Genomic DNA, 13,824 nt, shown 5'->3' on the forward strand with positions numbered 1-13,824 from the left:
TATACGTCCGCTCTCTTATACTAATAGCCGATAGGATGGATTCCACTAGATGAATAAATTAGGGTTTACAATAATTGATTATACTCTCTTTGATATATCATGCTATCTTGTCTCAATAACTCTTACAAAGCCTCTTAATGATATAAGGTAGAAATCAGAAAAAAAAAATGTATTTAGAATTTGAAGCTCTCTTGCATTTTAAAATTTTTATTCTGAACTCATGCACTCATAACAATACTATGATCTCTTTTTATACTCTTCCACCTCCAAATTAGCCGTTGGACGGGTCTTCAAAGGATCACTTTCCAATCTTTAATTGGGCATCTCCAATCTTCAATTGAGTGAGATTGTATATGGAAGATTAAGTAACCGTTGAATGAGTAGAAGCTAAACCCCGCTGATTAGGTTGCCCATATAATCAAATCTTTGATTTCTATAAGTAGAGTTCTTCATTTATGGAAGTCAGCTTGTTTATGAAGGTAATTTCCAAATTAAGATGATTTACGATCCGTTGTAGAACCATCTTCCAAATTGAAACTCACAACTTCCTAAGAAAGGATTTCTCAACCACATATAGCATATGTCAAAAGTGGGTCATTAAATGATAATAGTTTTGGATCTGAATATTTCTTTGTATCCGAAAAGTCTTGAGAAACAGAGCGAGTCTTCTGAATTTGAATAGAGAGAGCATAGAGCTTGAAGTTAATAGAATCATTATTGATGCTTGCATATGAATCTTCATTCAAATTTGTGGTTGAAGCTACATAAGTCTCGTTTCACTTAATCTGGATAACATGATTGAACACCTTTAGATACAGATAAGCGATACTTTTGCCTTGAGTCTGAATATACAACTAAGATCAATATACACTTCTTTTCTCACGCGTATCACCTAAAATAAGATACAACGATGTATTTATCAGATTCAATTAGACTAAGAACAGTTTTGTCAATATCAAAATTTACTAAAGGAGGTTTTCTTAATAATGTAGAGTGGTTTCTTTGTGAATTAAGTGAAGTCAATACGTGACTATCGGACATACAAGATTTTATCTTGTGAATAACCTTATCTAGGTTGCATTTGAAATTCACATATAAAACCAGTTCAGATCATGCATATTCTGATTGATGTTTAGCCGTTTAGGCGCAAAGTTTGAATATGGACGATGAGCCTGGATAAGTGTTGTGCAACCGCGGCTAATGACTCCGACCACGGTGTCTTGGTTTTCTTTATCCAAGCCTAACTTAAGTTTGCTACTAAGCACTTCATGCGTTTGGTCCACGAGAAACAAAGTCGGATAGGACGAAATTTGGGATGAAATTCACTGTCTTATATGTTTGATTTTGTAAAAACATGATATTATATCGAAATAGAAGTATCTAATTATTTGGTAGGCTTAGGATACGATGAAAAAAATAATGATAACGAAAATCCTAACATACGTTGACCAAAACCTTCGGTTAGGTTTCGATCAGGCTACTGTATTAGAATATTTAGATATTAAACCATGCATTCGTCCGACGGACGAATGCGTGGTTTAATATCTAAATATTCTAATAATAGTAAGCACCATCACCATGATTGAGAGAGAGATATTAATGGAGTTACCAACGGCTCCCACGACGGCCATTGGCATGGTGACCATCACGGAAAGAGAGAGATTTGCCACCCATGTAAGGAATTATTTAGAAAATATCTTTCTGAAAATAATCTCTTATACCGTTTGAAATAATTAGTTAATGAAAAATGCCTTTATTATTGACAACAACTTATGTTTAATATTTTTCGTGCATTCCTCTTGTAAGTAATAAAAGCAATTATTTTTAGCCAAGGAATTATCAAGGGGCAACACTCGGCAATTGTTCGTAATCCATCAATCAAAGATTCGTTGGGGGTTTCCATCTCCAGCCAGGAATAGAGAACGATATGATCCATTGTCTACACCCACATCATATTTAGTTTTTCATCGAAAGCGAAAGAATAGAATAGACTTCATGATTTCTTACCAGTTTTATCTTATCGAATTACATTCTTCTATTAAATTTCAAACATTAGCAAAACAGTGGTAGAGGTAGAAAACTAATCGAAGGGGAACGATAAGTATTAAATTTACAATATTATAAACTATCATATACATATACATATATATATATATATGTATATTTCATAACAATTTACATCTTATCAAGGGACAACACCTCGCAATTGGTCATCGGACTTAGGAAATTTATTTGTTGCACTCGATCCGTACAAGCCCGATGCATACAAATCCTTTGTATTGTGTGTTTTTTGATATCCGAGATTTTCCACGTGCAATAAACAATTCCTTGGGATGGTGGGAGTTTTTTGCCAGTACCACCAAGTAAGTCCCCCAAGACATAGTTGTTGAGAGTCGAACGTATGACCTCATCGGTTTAACCGTTTAAGGCCCAAGCGTCTCGCCAACTTGTTCGATGCCTTGTTGACGTGTGTCGATAGATTTAGGGTGCATTGTTCTTTCAAGAATTCTATATGAAATTTGAATTGCTCAAAAAATAAGCGGAAAAGTCAATTTCGAGAATCTAGTGCGAAATTATATGTTCATTTTCAAATAAGTGCTTACAGAAATTATAATGCGAACCACAAGTTATTATTATTGTTTCTTTTTATATTTCCAATATGGATTAGTTTATTGTTCCCAAGAGGGAGACATCAATCCTCTTGGGTTTTTCACCGTTCGATAAAAAATTCAATTACTATAAACGTCCAGATTCGATCCATTTCAATCAAATGATGATAGATTATAGACGCAGAATCACTGTTGGAATATACAAAATGTTTTCCATATATTCTTTCTCCCGGGGAACCCAACGAAAGTCAAAAGTCTTGTTGCAAAGTAAAATGCAGTTGAATTTTTTTTCCAAACTAAGTTTTTGATGATTAAAAATCTTGAATTGATATATTCATGACAAATTTACTATCGATTAGTTTCCGTTAAATTGAGTTATTATCATGAAAAATCTCAAATTGTTACACCAGTGATAAACAGAGAGTAAAAACTCCAAATTGATAAACCCTTCAATTGTCACTTGTCATTCAACTCGGAGATTTGACGGTAAAATTTAATTGAAATTAACGAAGGGTAAATTTATCATAAATATATTATTTAATTTTTTAATTATCAAAAAAATTAATTATAATAAATTTATCACATATTTATCAATTTAAAAATTTATGTAATTAACCATTCTATCCTTGGGAACACAACAAAAAAGTCAAAGGTCTTGTTGTAAAGTAAATGCAGCTGAAAAAGGAGAAGAAGTAAATGCAGCTGTTCCCAAACACAACCCCCAACATACGCCAAAGACCCGAGCCTTCTTACATATTTTATTTTAGCAATTTCGAATGATTACCATTTATTTTTGTCTTTGAATTTGGTAAGAGAGAGAGAGATAGCGCGCTTTTCAATTACGGCAAATGCGACCGTACGGCGCCTGGACCGATCCGGTCCAAACCAAAACCGAACGGCCCAACTTGTAGCTTCAACAGCTGAAATTTCAAAGTAAATCACGCGGTAATTTAAAAAGAAAAATTGTGACATAATTATAATTATTGAAATTTTTAAAACTCATTTTACACATAAATTTTAAGAGTTTTTGTTTACTTTTTTTTTTTTCTTTATAAGAAGAATCATGATTGCTGTTATCTTTCGACCACTGTTCACCACACAATTGAAAAATTCGGGAACAACATGAAAGAGAAAAGTGATGGTACTGATGGCTTTGATTTCCACGAGGCACTAACATATGAAAAACGCACCGCTGCTCGCCTGCAAGCTGCTGAGTCAGCCCGCTCTCTCTCTCTCTCTCTGTCTCTGTCTCTTTCTGTCCGAGTCTCTTGACTCTGCCTTCTCAGAGCCCCTTGTATACGGAGAAGAAGAGGGCTCAAGCTCAACTGAAGAAAAGTCTGTGCTTTGCTGGGGAAAATTTTCCATCTTTGTTATACATACCCTTCTGTATTTTCTGGTCGTGTCTCGGGTTCCTGGCGATGGCAGAAGTCATATATTTCTTAAACAAGGTGTGATTTTTTCCTTCCCTCTGTTTCTGTTTCTTGTGAACTTTGCTTTTATGTGTTCTCTTGTTTCCCCTTGCTCTGTGGAATGTGATTCGATTCTGTCTTTCTCGGCCCAAAGGAGAGACGGGTGTTATCTTTTTTGGCCGAAGGGAGATGGGTGTTCTCAAAAAGTCAGTTTTCCACTCTACTTTGTTAAAAAACTGTTGCTTTTTAGGGTGTAATGAAGTAGTATTTATTTGTAGAAGCAGCTGATTGATCGTTGTTGTTTTCATGTTTTTGAGCGGGGAAGAGAAAAATAACTCAACTTGAGAGGAAAAAAAAAATGTTAGAACTCAAATCGTGGCGATCTTGTTGGGCTAATCGCTTTGTTTCCCTGTTTCAATTACTGGGTTGTTCACTGATTTTACTTCGGGGTCAAAACTTAAAACCCACCACCATCGATTCTTGCCCTTCCATGCCTAATTAACTGCATTAGCTTCACATGCATTGATTTCCTCTAGTTGATTTCCCTGTATAGTTTCGTGATAGTAATTGCTAATACCAGTTTGTGAGGAGATTATCATGCTTCTGTTTAATGAATTATCAATTTTCATCTGATGGCATTTACCTCGTTTCTCATGCTTGACAGGACACTTTGATCATTAAACCTCCAAAGAAATCGCCTCTAGTATATAGAATGATAGTTTTGGCATTTTCAATGTTTTGCGGGGTGTACATATGCTCAATCTGTCTGAAGCAAATAAACCGCCATGCCAAGCCAAATCTGGTGAACATCCAAATCACTGAGGAACCTGGGGAGCTTCATGGAACGAAACAATCTGATAGAACCTCAATCCATTATCCAAAACCCGAAACTTTTAGCAGGTAATAATAACAACACGAAACTGAGGTTTTATTTTTTAAGGAATGATGATTCGCTGGGTTTCGCCTGATTTCAGTGTTAATTGATCCCAGGGCTGAGTGTGCAGATAATCCAGTGCGATATTTCGTTATCATATCAACACAGAGATCGGGAAGTGGATGGTTCGAGACACTGCTAAATAGCCACCCAAACGTGAGCTCCAATGGGGAGATTTTCTCCATCATGGATCGGAGGAAGAATGTTTCCTCGATTTTACAGACTCTTGACCAAGTTTACAACTTGGATTGGTTTAGCAGCGCTTCAAAGAACGAGTGCTCTGCTGCGGTTGGCTTCAAGTGGATGCTTAATCAGGTAAATATCATGGACCTCATTCATGAATTATACAATTGTACTTACATTTTCGACCAAAACGGATCGAGGAAACTACTATAATATGGGTTCTGTGTCACTGAATGTAGAATGTACAAAAAAAGCAGAGACGGTATATTGTGGCAATTACAAAATCAGAGAGCACCCCATAGTCCTTTAGAGCATAGAACTATATAAGGTGAATGCTTTAGCAAAGAGACAATGAATTGGTGACGAGAGTCTTTGATTCATGCAATTCTGCTGAAATCTTGAGTGTGCTAGTAATAGCAAATGCATGAAAGGTAATGCGCATACCTAAAAAATTGCAGAATTTCTGGGAACCCTAGGATTTACATGCCAAAGGAGACATTTTCTTCAAGAACTACCTGGTGTAGAAGCTGTGTACCACTTGGGCCAACAAAAAAGGGGAAGAAGTGCATGCATCATATCATCATCTAGATCAATGTTGTGAAAAGATCTCTCTCAAGCCAAAATGTATGGCACAATTAAACATTTGAGAGCATACAGATTTTCCAAATGCATAGAACATAAGTTCATGACTGGGTTGGGCAATATCATTTTCTATCGATACCTCAAAAATATTGCTTCTTGTCATATTGGTGGTTGATATTTTAAGGAAATTCAGCATTTCTTGCTTACAAATCTTGCAGGGAGTAATGGATCACCATATAGAAATTGGGCAGTACTTTACCCACTGGCGTGTTTCTGTAATCTTCCTCTTCCGCAGAAATCTTCTGCGCCGCAAGGTTTCAGTGCTTGCAAATTCCTACGACCGCTATGCTAAATTGTTGAATGGAACCCACAAGTCCCATGTGCATTCTCCGCAAGAGGTCTTTCTCTCTCTCTCTCTCTCTCTCTCCACAGACATATTCGCCCAAAGGGCACGCGAACACATGCACATGCCCACACTAACTCATCTTAGCACACTGATAAATGAATGCATTTCCTGGATACTGACTGCAGGCTGTGACTCTCTCGCGTTACAAACCTACGATCAACTCCTCATCGTTGATCAATGATTTCAAGGAGATGGAGTCGGCCGTTTTCAAGGTTTTGACATACTACAATTCCACGAGGCACATTGTGCTGTACTATGAGGATCTCATGAAGAATTGGGCTGTAAGTGCCTTGTACCATGACATCTCGCAAGCATCCTTAATTCAAACTGATTACTATACATCACAGCATTTATACTGCAAATCCTGCAAATGCAGCCCAGAATCTAGAACTTTCTACTTGAAGTCTAGTTTATGATGATGAACCGAAGTGTTAATAATCGTTTGTGGTTGCATCTTATTCAAAAGCTACTGTTGCTACTCACTGCAATACAAATCAACGTATCTCCATTGTTACATTGACGTTCATTTTCCTCTCATGGGCAGAAGCTGAATGAAGTACAAGAGTTCCTTGACCTGCCGACGAAGGATTTGACGAGCCGCCAGATCAAGATACATAGTGGGCCCTTGTCGGACCATATCAAGAACTGGAACGACGTCTTGAAGACGCTTGATGGGACTAGTTATGAGCGCTTCATCCATGCTGACTAGCAACTTGCTTCTTCAGCAAGATTTTGGAATCATGTACATATTGAGTTCAAGTAAGTCTTTTTTTTTTTTCGGGCGTAGATAGCTAATGACTAGAGCTGCGAGAATCGTACTCTCTTGCACTGCCTGCTTTTGGGGGTCTAAATTTTGTTTCTTCCTCTGCATTCAACACATAGTGGAATCTTACAGTATTTCTTTGTTCCTTTTTTAGCTCTAGATTCATTCTAGATTATGACACACTAGGTCTATTGCACCTGCTAATTAAGAGTAGTGTTTTCATTTTGCTATTCGCAAGACTCGAACCTCGGTCTGCACTCTCACCTGACACTGCAACCCAAAAGGCCGGTTGCCAGGCTACTTATTCAAAGAGTTATTGCTAGGCTATGATTAGTGAGAAGACTATTTGATTGTCTTTACTTACAGGTTGGATTTGTCCTTTACTTTTCTAGCCTCTATCTTTGGGATATAATTTGTGTTCCAAGTTCTGCATCTTGTCAATAGAACAGGTCTGGTTTTTGTTGATTTTGTCCGGTCGGATGAATGATTTTCGTTGCAAATGTCATCACTTCATGTCGTCCCCGAAGCCTTTTCTAGTCCGGCAATGATCCTCTAGCTTGTCCAGCAGTCATTGCCGACCTAGTTGATGATACCTGAGTTGTGAGGCGAACTATGTTTTGCCCCGATGAGATTTTAACACAATACGAATTGCCCCTTGACTTTTTGAGTTTTGTCATATGCCCCCTAAAGTCTCCATATTGTTTGCAGTGTCTTCCTCTAGCGTCGACTCCAGCACGTACTTATTGGGTGACTAATTCGCTAATTTTGTGACAATGGGCCAATAACATTTTACTTGTGGTAAGTTGGCCTTTCTATTTGTTATTTTCATCAAGGGTGCATTTATTTCGCAAAAAATAAATTATTTGAAAAATATTATTTAAAAAAATGATTGCTTGAATCACTTTAAAAAATGAATCAACGAAAAATGTTTACATTGTCCACAAAATTATTTGAACATAAATTGGTGTCGCTAATGGAAATATTATTCATTGGCTAATTATTTCAACCGATACAAATGATTATTTTTTTAAAAGTATTTTTCTAATTTCTCATTTTGATGAAGATATTATTTATTGGCTAATTATTTTAAGCTATAAAAATGATTTTTTTAAATCATTTATTTTTTACGAAATAAATGGAATCTTAATTTTGACAGTGATTCCCTTGAAGTTTTAAAATCGGTTGCAATGCTTACAAGTTACAAGGGCCACAGTTTGATCGTTTTTCCAAGTGTAGTTTAGACCTCAAATAACAGTAGAATTTTGTTTTGATTGGGACTTCCTATTTATCCCGAACTTTTAAAATAAGCACGTAATTAACCAAACTTTTTATGTGATTTAAATAATGACCTCTTGAAGTTTACTTTATAGGACAAACTACGAAGCAAAGTTAAAAAGACATAAATCTTGTCATATCGACATGCTGCATCAGCATTTTTTGACTCTTTCAAATGGAGAACTAACCAAAGCGAAAGCATTAGCAATTTGCATAAACATGTGATATTCGTATTATGTTTTGTATAAAGTGATGTAAAGCACCAAAGCATCATAACTCTCCTTTAGAAGAAAAAAACTGAGACTTATATGAGTAAACGCGTTCACTCACTCAAATATGGACATTATGCTTATTGTAGCATGTCTTGTCATGTTAGGATTTTTCGCTATATTTCTGATATTACTGAGTGTCTTGTCGTATTATTTAAGGTACCTATCTTAGCCTACCTCTGAATTCTTTAACCGAACATTCATTTGGATACATAGATGAATTGCATGAGGATTCCATTTCACTAGCGCCTACCGTCACTTCTTAAATAACATACTAGTAAAACTTTGCAACATTTGATGCACTGAATGTTCTCTGGTTATATGTAAGCGATATTTTGACAATTGAACTATTCCAAAGTAAAGAATTCGTTAACAAGATGGATCTAGTGTTTAAATCTTGAGGGACCCAGAAGTGATTTATCAAATTTAAGTATGTTGGGTAAGCTTAGATGCATTTTGTTTTCAAGCCTAAACAATATATGTACTAGGTACTTGTAATATTCGAAAACGATATTGAATAGAAAGTACACGGATTCACAGTAAAAATTATAAGTTGTGAGACAGAGACAAACCAAACACATGTTTGACATGGCTTGGAGTTGATAATGGGCCAATTTGGGGAGATGGTTTAGACCTAACTTCATGGGCTTTTCTTTAATAATTCACGAACACACCATCTAACTACATGCATTATCTTTGTATTTAAGACTCTGTTCATTTCGCAAAAATTATATGATTTGTAAAATATTTTCCTAAAATCATGTATTCATTACCGACAATAATTTATGTCTAAATATTTTCATGGACAATAAAAATATTTTTTGTTCGTTCATTTTTGTAAGCGATATAACCGATTCTTTTTAGAATTTTTTTTTCTAAATCATTCATTTTTCACGAAATAAACGTAACATAAATTGAAACACTGCTCCGTCTTACTTTTTATTCTTTCCAAAACTACCATTCCTGAAGAAAAGCCACCCAGTACCACTAAAAACCCGCACTTACCGATTCAAAATCTTTTTTTCGGGAAGTAAGTTATGTACCATGGCGAAATTTCGGTATAGCATAGGTGCATGATTTTTTGGTGACGTCGCATTGCTAATGTTGCAGCAACAATTTTTCAAATTTGTTCACCTTTACAATCCGAGGAAAATGACACAATGGTTCTCGAATTTTGGTCAAATATGTAATGTGATCCCCGAATTTTAATATGTTCAATGTGGTCCTTGAACTTTTGATACATATTCAATTTAGTCCATAAATTATAGAGCAATGTTCAATATTGTTCCCGATCTTGAATTAACGGAAGGACAACATTGAACATTTTCATATAGTTTAAAGACTACATGAACATGTACCAAAAGTCCCGGGAACCACGTTAAGCAAATGAAAAGTTCAGAGATCGCATTGAATAAATTATAAGTTGAAAGACCAATTTGTACATTTGGTCAGAGTTCAAGAACCATTTATATCATCTTCCTTACAAATTAAAATATACATCCAATTTAATACAGTTGTCCACCGATTTTCCGCAAGTTCTATTCATTGATCACATGTATTCAAGTCAAAAGTAACTTTTGTTTCACTTTTTTTTTTCTTCCCAAAATTGCCCTTACGCTAAATAAGGTAAAGACAACAAAGGACATAGTAAATATATCTCCAATAACTCCCAATTCACCCCCTTCCTTATATAACTACCCATTTTCTTCCTCTTACATAATTAAGAGAGAGAGAGAACCTTTTGGTGTCTCTTCCTCTTAGATCATTACTTGCGATTTATTTGATTTTCCATAAAAAGCTTTCACAAACCTATGGCCTGGTAATCGCCACCCACCAATTCCTAAATAAATGCACGCGTGTAGAGCGAATTGGTGCTAGTACAAATTCAAAAGAAAGGTCGAAGTGTCTGCGCCTTAAGGTCAGGGCAGGGAAGCACATGAGCAAAGACAATGGATGTTTGGGCCTAATCTAACGGCCAACCGACCAAACCGAAGCTCATTAATCGATTAGCGTTTTCACGAAATGGACTCACATTTGGCCCAACAATGTACCAAATAATTCAAAAGGAAGATAAATGGCAAGGCCTAAATTGGTGACCTCCAACTTTGATGTTTAACTTTGTAAACCAACCCCCTCCCAAAACAAATTCGATGTTTAACAAAGTAAGGACCATATTTTCTTCTGTTTCTCATTGGAGGAAACTCCCTCAAACCGATTTTCTAATTGGTGAATTGGGAATACAGTACATACATCTTCTACATTTATTTTTAGTTCGGTGGGATGTGAATGATGTCTTTTGCTTATAGCCCACAAATTAGAAGATCAGTTAAGAGGGAGTTTCCTTCATCCCCGATTGAAGAAAACTCCATTCAACCGGAGATTTCGGAAACTGAAATTCAAAAGAACAAAAGTTTATAGTACGAGAAACTCAAAATTGGTATATTTGTGGCAAATTTACCTTATATTAGTTTTTGGATTACCGGAAAATCCAAACTAAGTACACATGTGACAAATCTACCTCAAACTAATTTTTGGGTTACCAAAAGCTCTAGACTGGTACGTGTATGATACAACTTTCTCCGCTAGCTTCTACAATTTTACCTTAAATTATTGAGCTAGATGACACATGTCAATAACTAAGTTGACTTGACAAGTAGAAAGGTAAATCTATCTATTGGCCTATGCTTTTGACTAAGGAAGAGTAACTGTCTTCCTATCATTAAGCTCTATGAACCAAACCAAGAGAAGGTCTACTTATATGCGCTCCAAAATCTATATGTTCATCTCCCCGATTTTCACGTGGACTTGCTAGCAAAAAGGAAGCGGAGACAAGCTTGAACTTGAAGCAAGTACGCTATCCCCAATACTAGGCTTTTGGCCAACATTCAGGGGATTGGCTTTTAGCTTCCAAGCTCAATCTTGAAGCTCAACCTTCAAGATGCCATAAATTTCTAATTCCAAGGTTCCACTCAAGGTGTCAAGTGAAGAGCATACTGAATCACATCGTACTACCAAATTAACAAAACAATTCTATAAATCGAGGAACCATGCTTGGATGAGAAGAAGAGAGAATGATTTAGAAACTCATTGTATGAAAACTTCACACCGGTATTCAATGAAGGCTAAGTTTGCGAGCAAAGTCTACCTAGTTACATGACTCGAAGGGCCTTATATAGGCAAATGAGAAGACTATTAGACAAAAACACAATTATTGAAATGCGGATACGCAGATCTACCGACACTAGTGGACAATAACAGTATATGACTCAACAACTTTTGGCAGACATGGGCCAATTATTACGGACATGTATAGACATGTGGACACAGTTTGTCACTCTTTTTAAGATACTAAAAAGCCAACCAAAGGATGTAAACATTGTAGCACTAAAGCATACAATTATGAGGGATAATAATTAGCATTATTAGAGTCTAAGCTGTCCGGGCCATCCGTTTCTCTCTTGTAAGCATGCAGAAGGTGTTCTTCTTCATACTTGTCTATTTTCGTATCCAATTCTGGATCTAGTTGGATACTCCAATAATTGGAGCCGGACGGAATGTCCCGAGAGCTGGATGGAATATCTTGGGAACCGAATGGAATATCTTGAGAGTTGAAGGCATATGGGTCTTAGGAGGGTGGTCCTCCCCATGGATCTTGGGAATCCATATCCATTAAGGAGTTTGGCTAATATTGGTAAAAAACCCGCAAAGCTTCTCGGGTGCTGTCGTGCATGTGAACTTGGTCCCATGAAACATACGTTACATCGTATGGCCATAACTTTGGGGGAATAGTGCGATTTTCTTGGCACAAAATCCTCCAAAGATTTCGATATTCATGAAGATTTGATGAGATAGAACTTGATAAGGTTCTGTGAATATGAGCAAATTGCCGACTGGGTTGGGGTTTATATGTAGTTGTACCAATATTTGCTGCATCATTTCTTACACTCCCTATGTTGGTCACAAATACCCATGGTCCATGAAAAAGTATGATTATATGTCTCTCTGTTTCTAGTCTTCCTTAACACCGTTGTAATCCGAACAATTCTCTCCAAGGGTAAAGAGGCTGAAACCAAAGTAACATGTCAATCATGTTTTTCTAGTTAGTGTTTTCTCCCAAGAGAGCTTTGGACATGGTTCGATGATTTTATCTCGTGAGAAACTCAATGGCTACTACGTACAAGTTAAACATGTACCAAAACATCTATTTGAGTTCTTTAGGGAAATCAAAGTCCGGAATCCATTTCAAAGGGTGAATGAATGGGTAGTCAGAATGACGGCCATTGGGTCTTAACATTAAAGCACCATAATCTTTAAAGATATGGTAATGATAATGCCAAAATTGGGTTTTGAAGTTCTGATCAAGTCGATTAACTCGAATTAGATCTAGAACATTTGGAGGGTATTTGTGGGAATTCAATTGGTTTTCTCTCAAGTCAACAACACGGAAGGTGTCTCGCATGGGTTCCTTTTTGACAAACATATTGATTGAGGAAAGTGGTTGCTTGGGTCCGGACAAGAAATCTACAAGAATGTTTTTGCTTCTTGCAAGATGTTTAGTGTCAAAAGAATATTTTGAGAACCATTTTGCCCATCTTAGCAACTGGGGATGAGGGATTTACTTCTATTTGAACTTCAACATATGAGGAAAAGAGAACATATCCATTTCCACGAGAAAATGATGTCTAATGAGGTGGAACTCGAACTTCTTGATTCCATACTTAATAGCAAGGATCTCTTTGAAAGTGGAATGGTAATGGATTTCTACAAGGGTGAAACATCCACTTTTGTAAGCACAAATGTTACGCTTACCATTCATTTCTTCAAGGAGAATAGCTACCCAATACTTGTTACTAGCATCCTTCTAGAGGATTCTTTTGCCAGTGGATGGAATCCGTAATGGAGGGAGGTGTTGCAATGTCTCTTTCAAATAAGCAATGAATTTGGTTTGCTTTGGACTTCAAGAAGGTGCATTCTTTTTCAACATCTTTTGAAGTGGATGAAGTGCTTTGGAAATTTTCAGGACAAAGTCTAAGAGATAATTGACTATCCCAAGAAATGTTTGCACCTGGTTGACCATCGGGTCTTTTGAGGGAAATTTTTGCAACTCTTCCGCAATATGGGGGCTTGGATAATAGGTTCCTTCTTTCAAATGCATTCCAAGGAACTCTATGTCCTTTTGGGCAATAATTATCTTTTTCTAGGAAAGCATGATGCCATGCTTCTGAACAATCTCGGCGAGCCGAGTGAGGATTTTACAGTGAGATTCTTCATCAAGGCTGTAAAGAAGGATATCATCAATATAGACCTAAGCATTTGCCACAATAGGTTGAAAGATTCTGCACATGGCTTTTCGAAAAAGAGAAGGAGCAGTTTTGAGTCTAAAAGGGATAACCG

The 13,824-nt window shown here is 36.6% G+C and overlaps 1 protein-coding gene across 1 annotated transcript; it reads left to right on the forward strand.

Annotated features, from left to right (window-relative positions):
• The first annotated feature begins 3,822 nt into the window (after positions 1–3,822).
• On the forward strand, positions 3,823–7,099 carry LOC115746995 (nodulation protein H-like). The gene is made up of 6 exons (XM_030683006.2): positions 3,823–4,057; positions 4,683–4,918; positions 5,009–5,267; positions 5,936–6,115; positions 6,249–6,404; positions 6,668–7,099. The coding sequence occupies exons 1-6, from the start codon at positions 4,028–4,030 to the stop codon at positions 6,830–6,832; spliced, it is 1,026 nt and encodes a 341-aa protein (XP_030538866.1). The 5' UTR covers positions 3,823–4,027; the 3' UTR covers positions 6,833–7,099.
• Positions 7,100–13,824: the final 6,725 nt, after the last annotated feature.

Source organism: Rhodamnia argentea, chromosome 11, assembly GCF_020921035.1.
Source record: "Rhodamnia argentea isolate NSW1041297 chromosome 11, ASM2092103v1, whole genome shotgun sequence".
Taxonomy (NCBI): Eukaryota; Viridiplantae; Streptophyta; class Magnoliopsida; order Myrtales; family Myrtaceae; genus Rhodamnia; species Rhodamnia argentea.

What these genes read in the sequence shown, in the direction of transcription:
- LOC115746995 (XM_030683006.2), top strand. Translation starts at nt 4,028, where the DNA reads ATGGCAGAAGTCATATATTTCTTAAACAAG. An exon ending in TCATATATTTCTTAAACAAG is followed by an intron (nt 4,058 to 4,682) that starts GTGTGATTTTTT and finishes CATGCTTGACAG; the next exon opens with GACACTTTGATCATTAAACC. An exon ending in ATGTGCATTCTCCGCAAGAG is followed by an intron (nt 6,116 to 6,248) that starts GTCTTTCTCTCT and finishes TACTGACTGCAG; the next exon opens with GCTGTGACTCTCTCGCGTTA.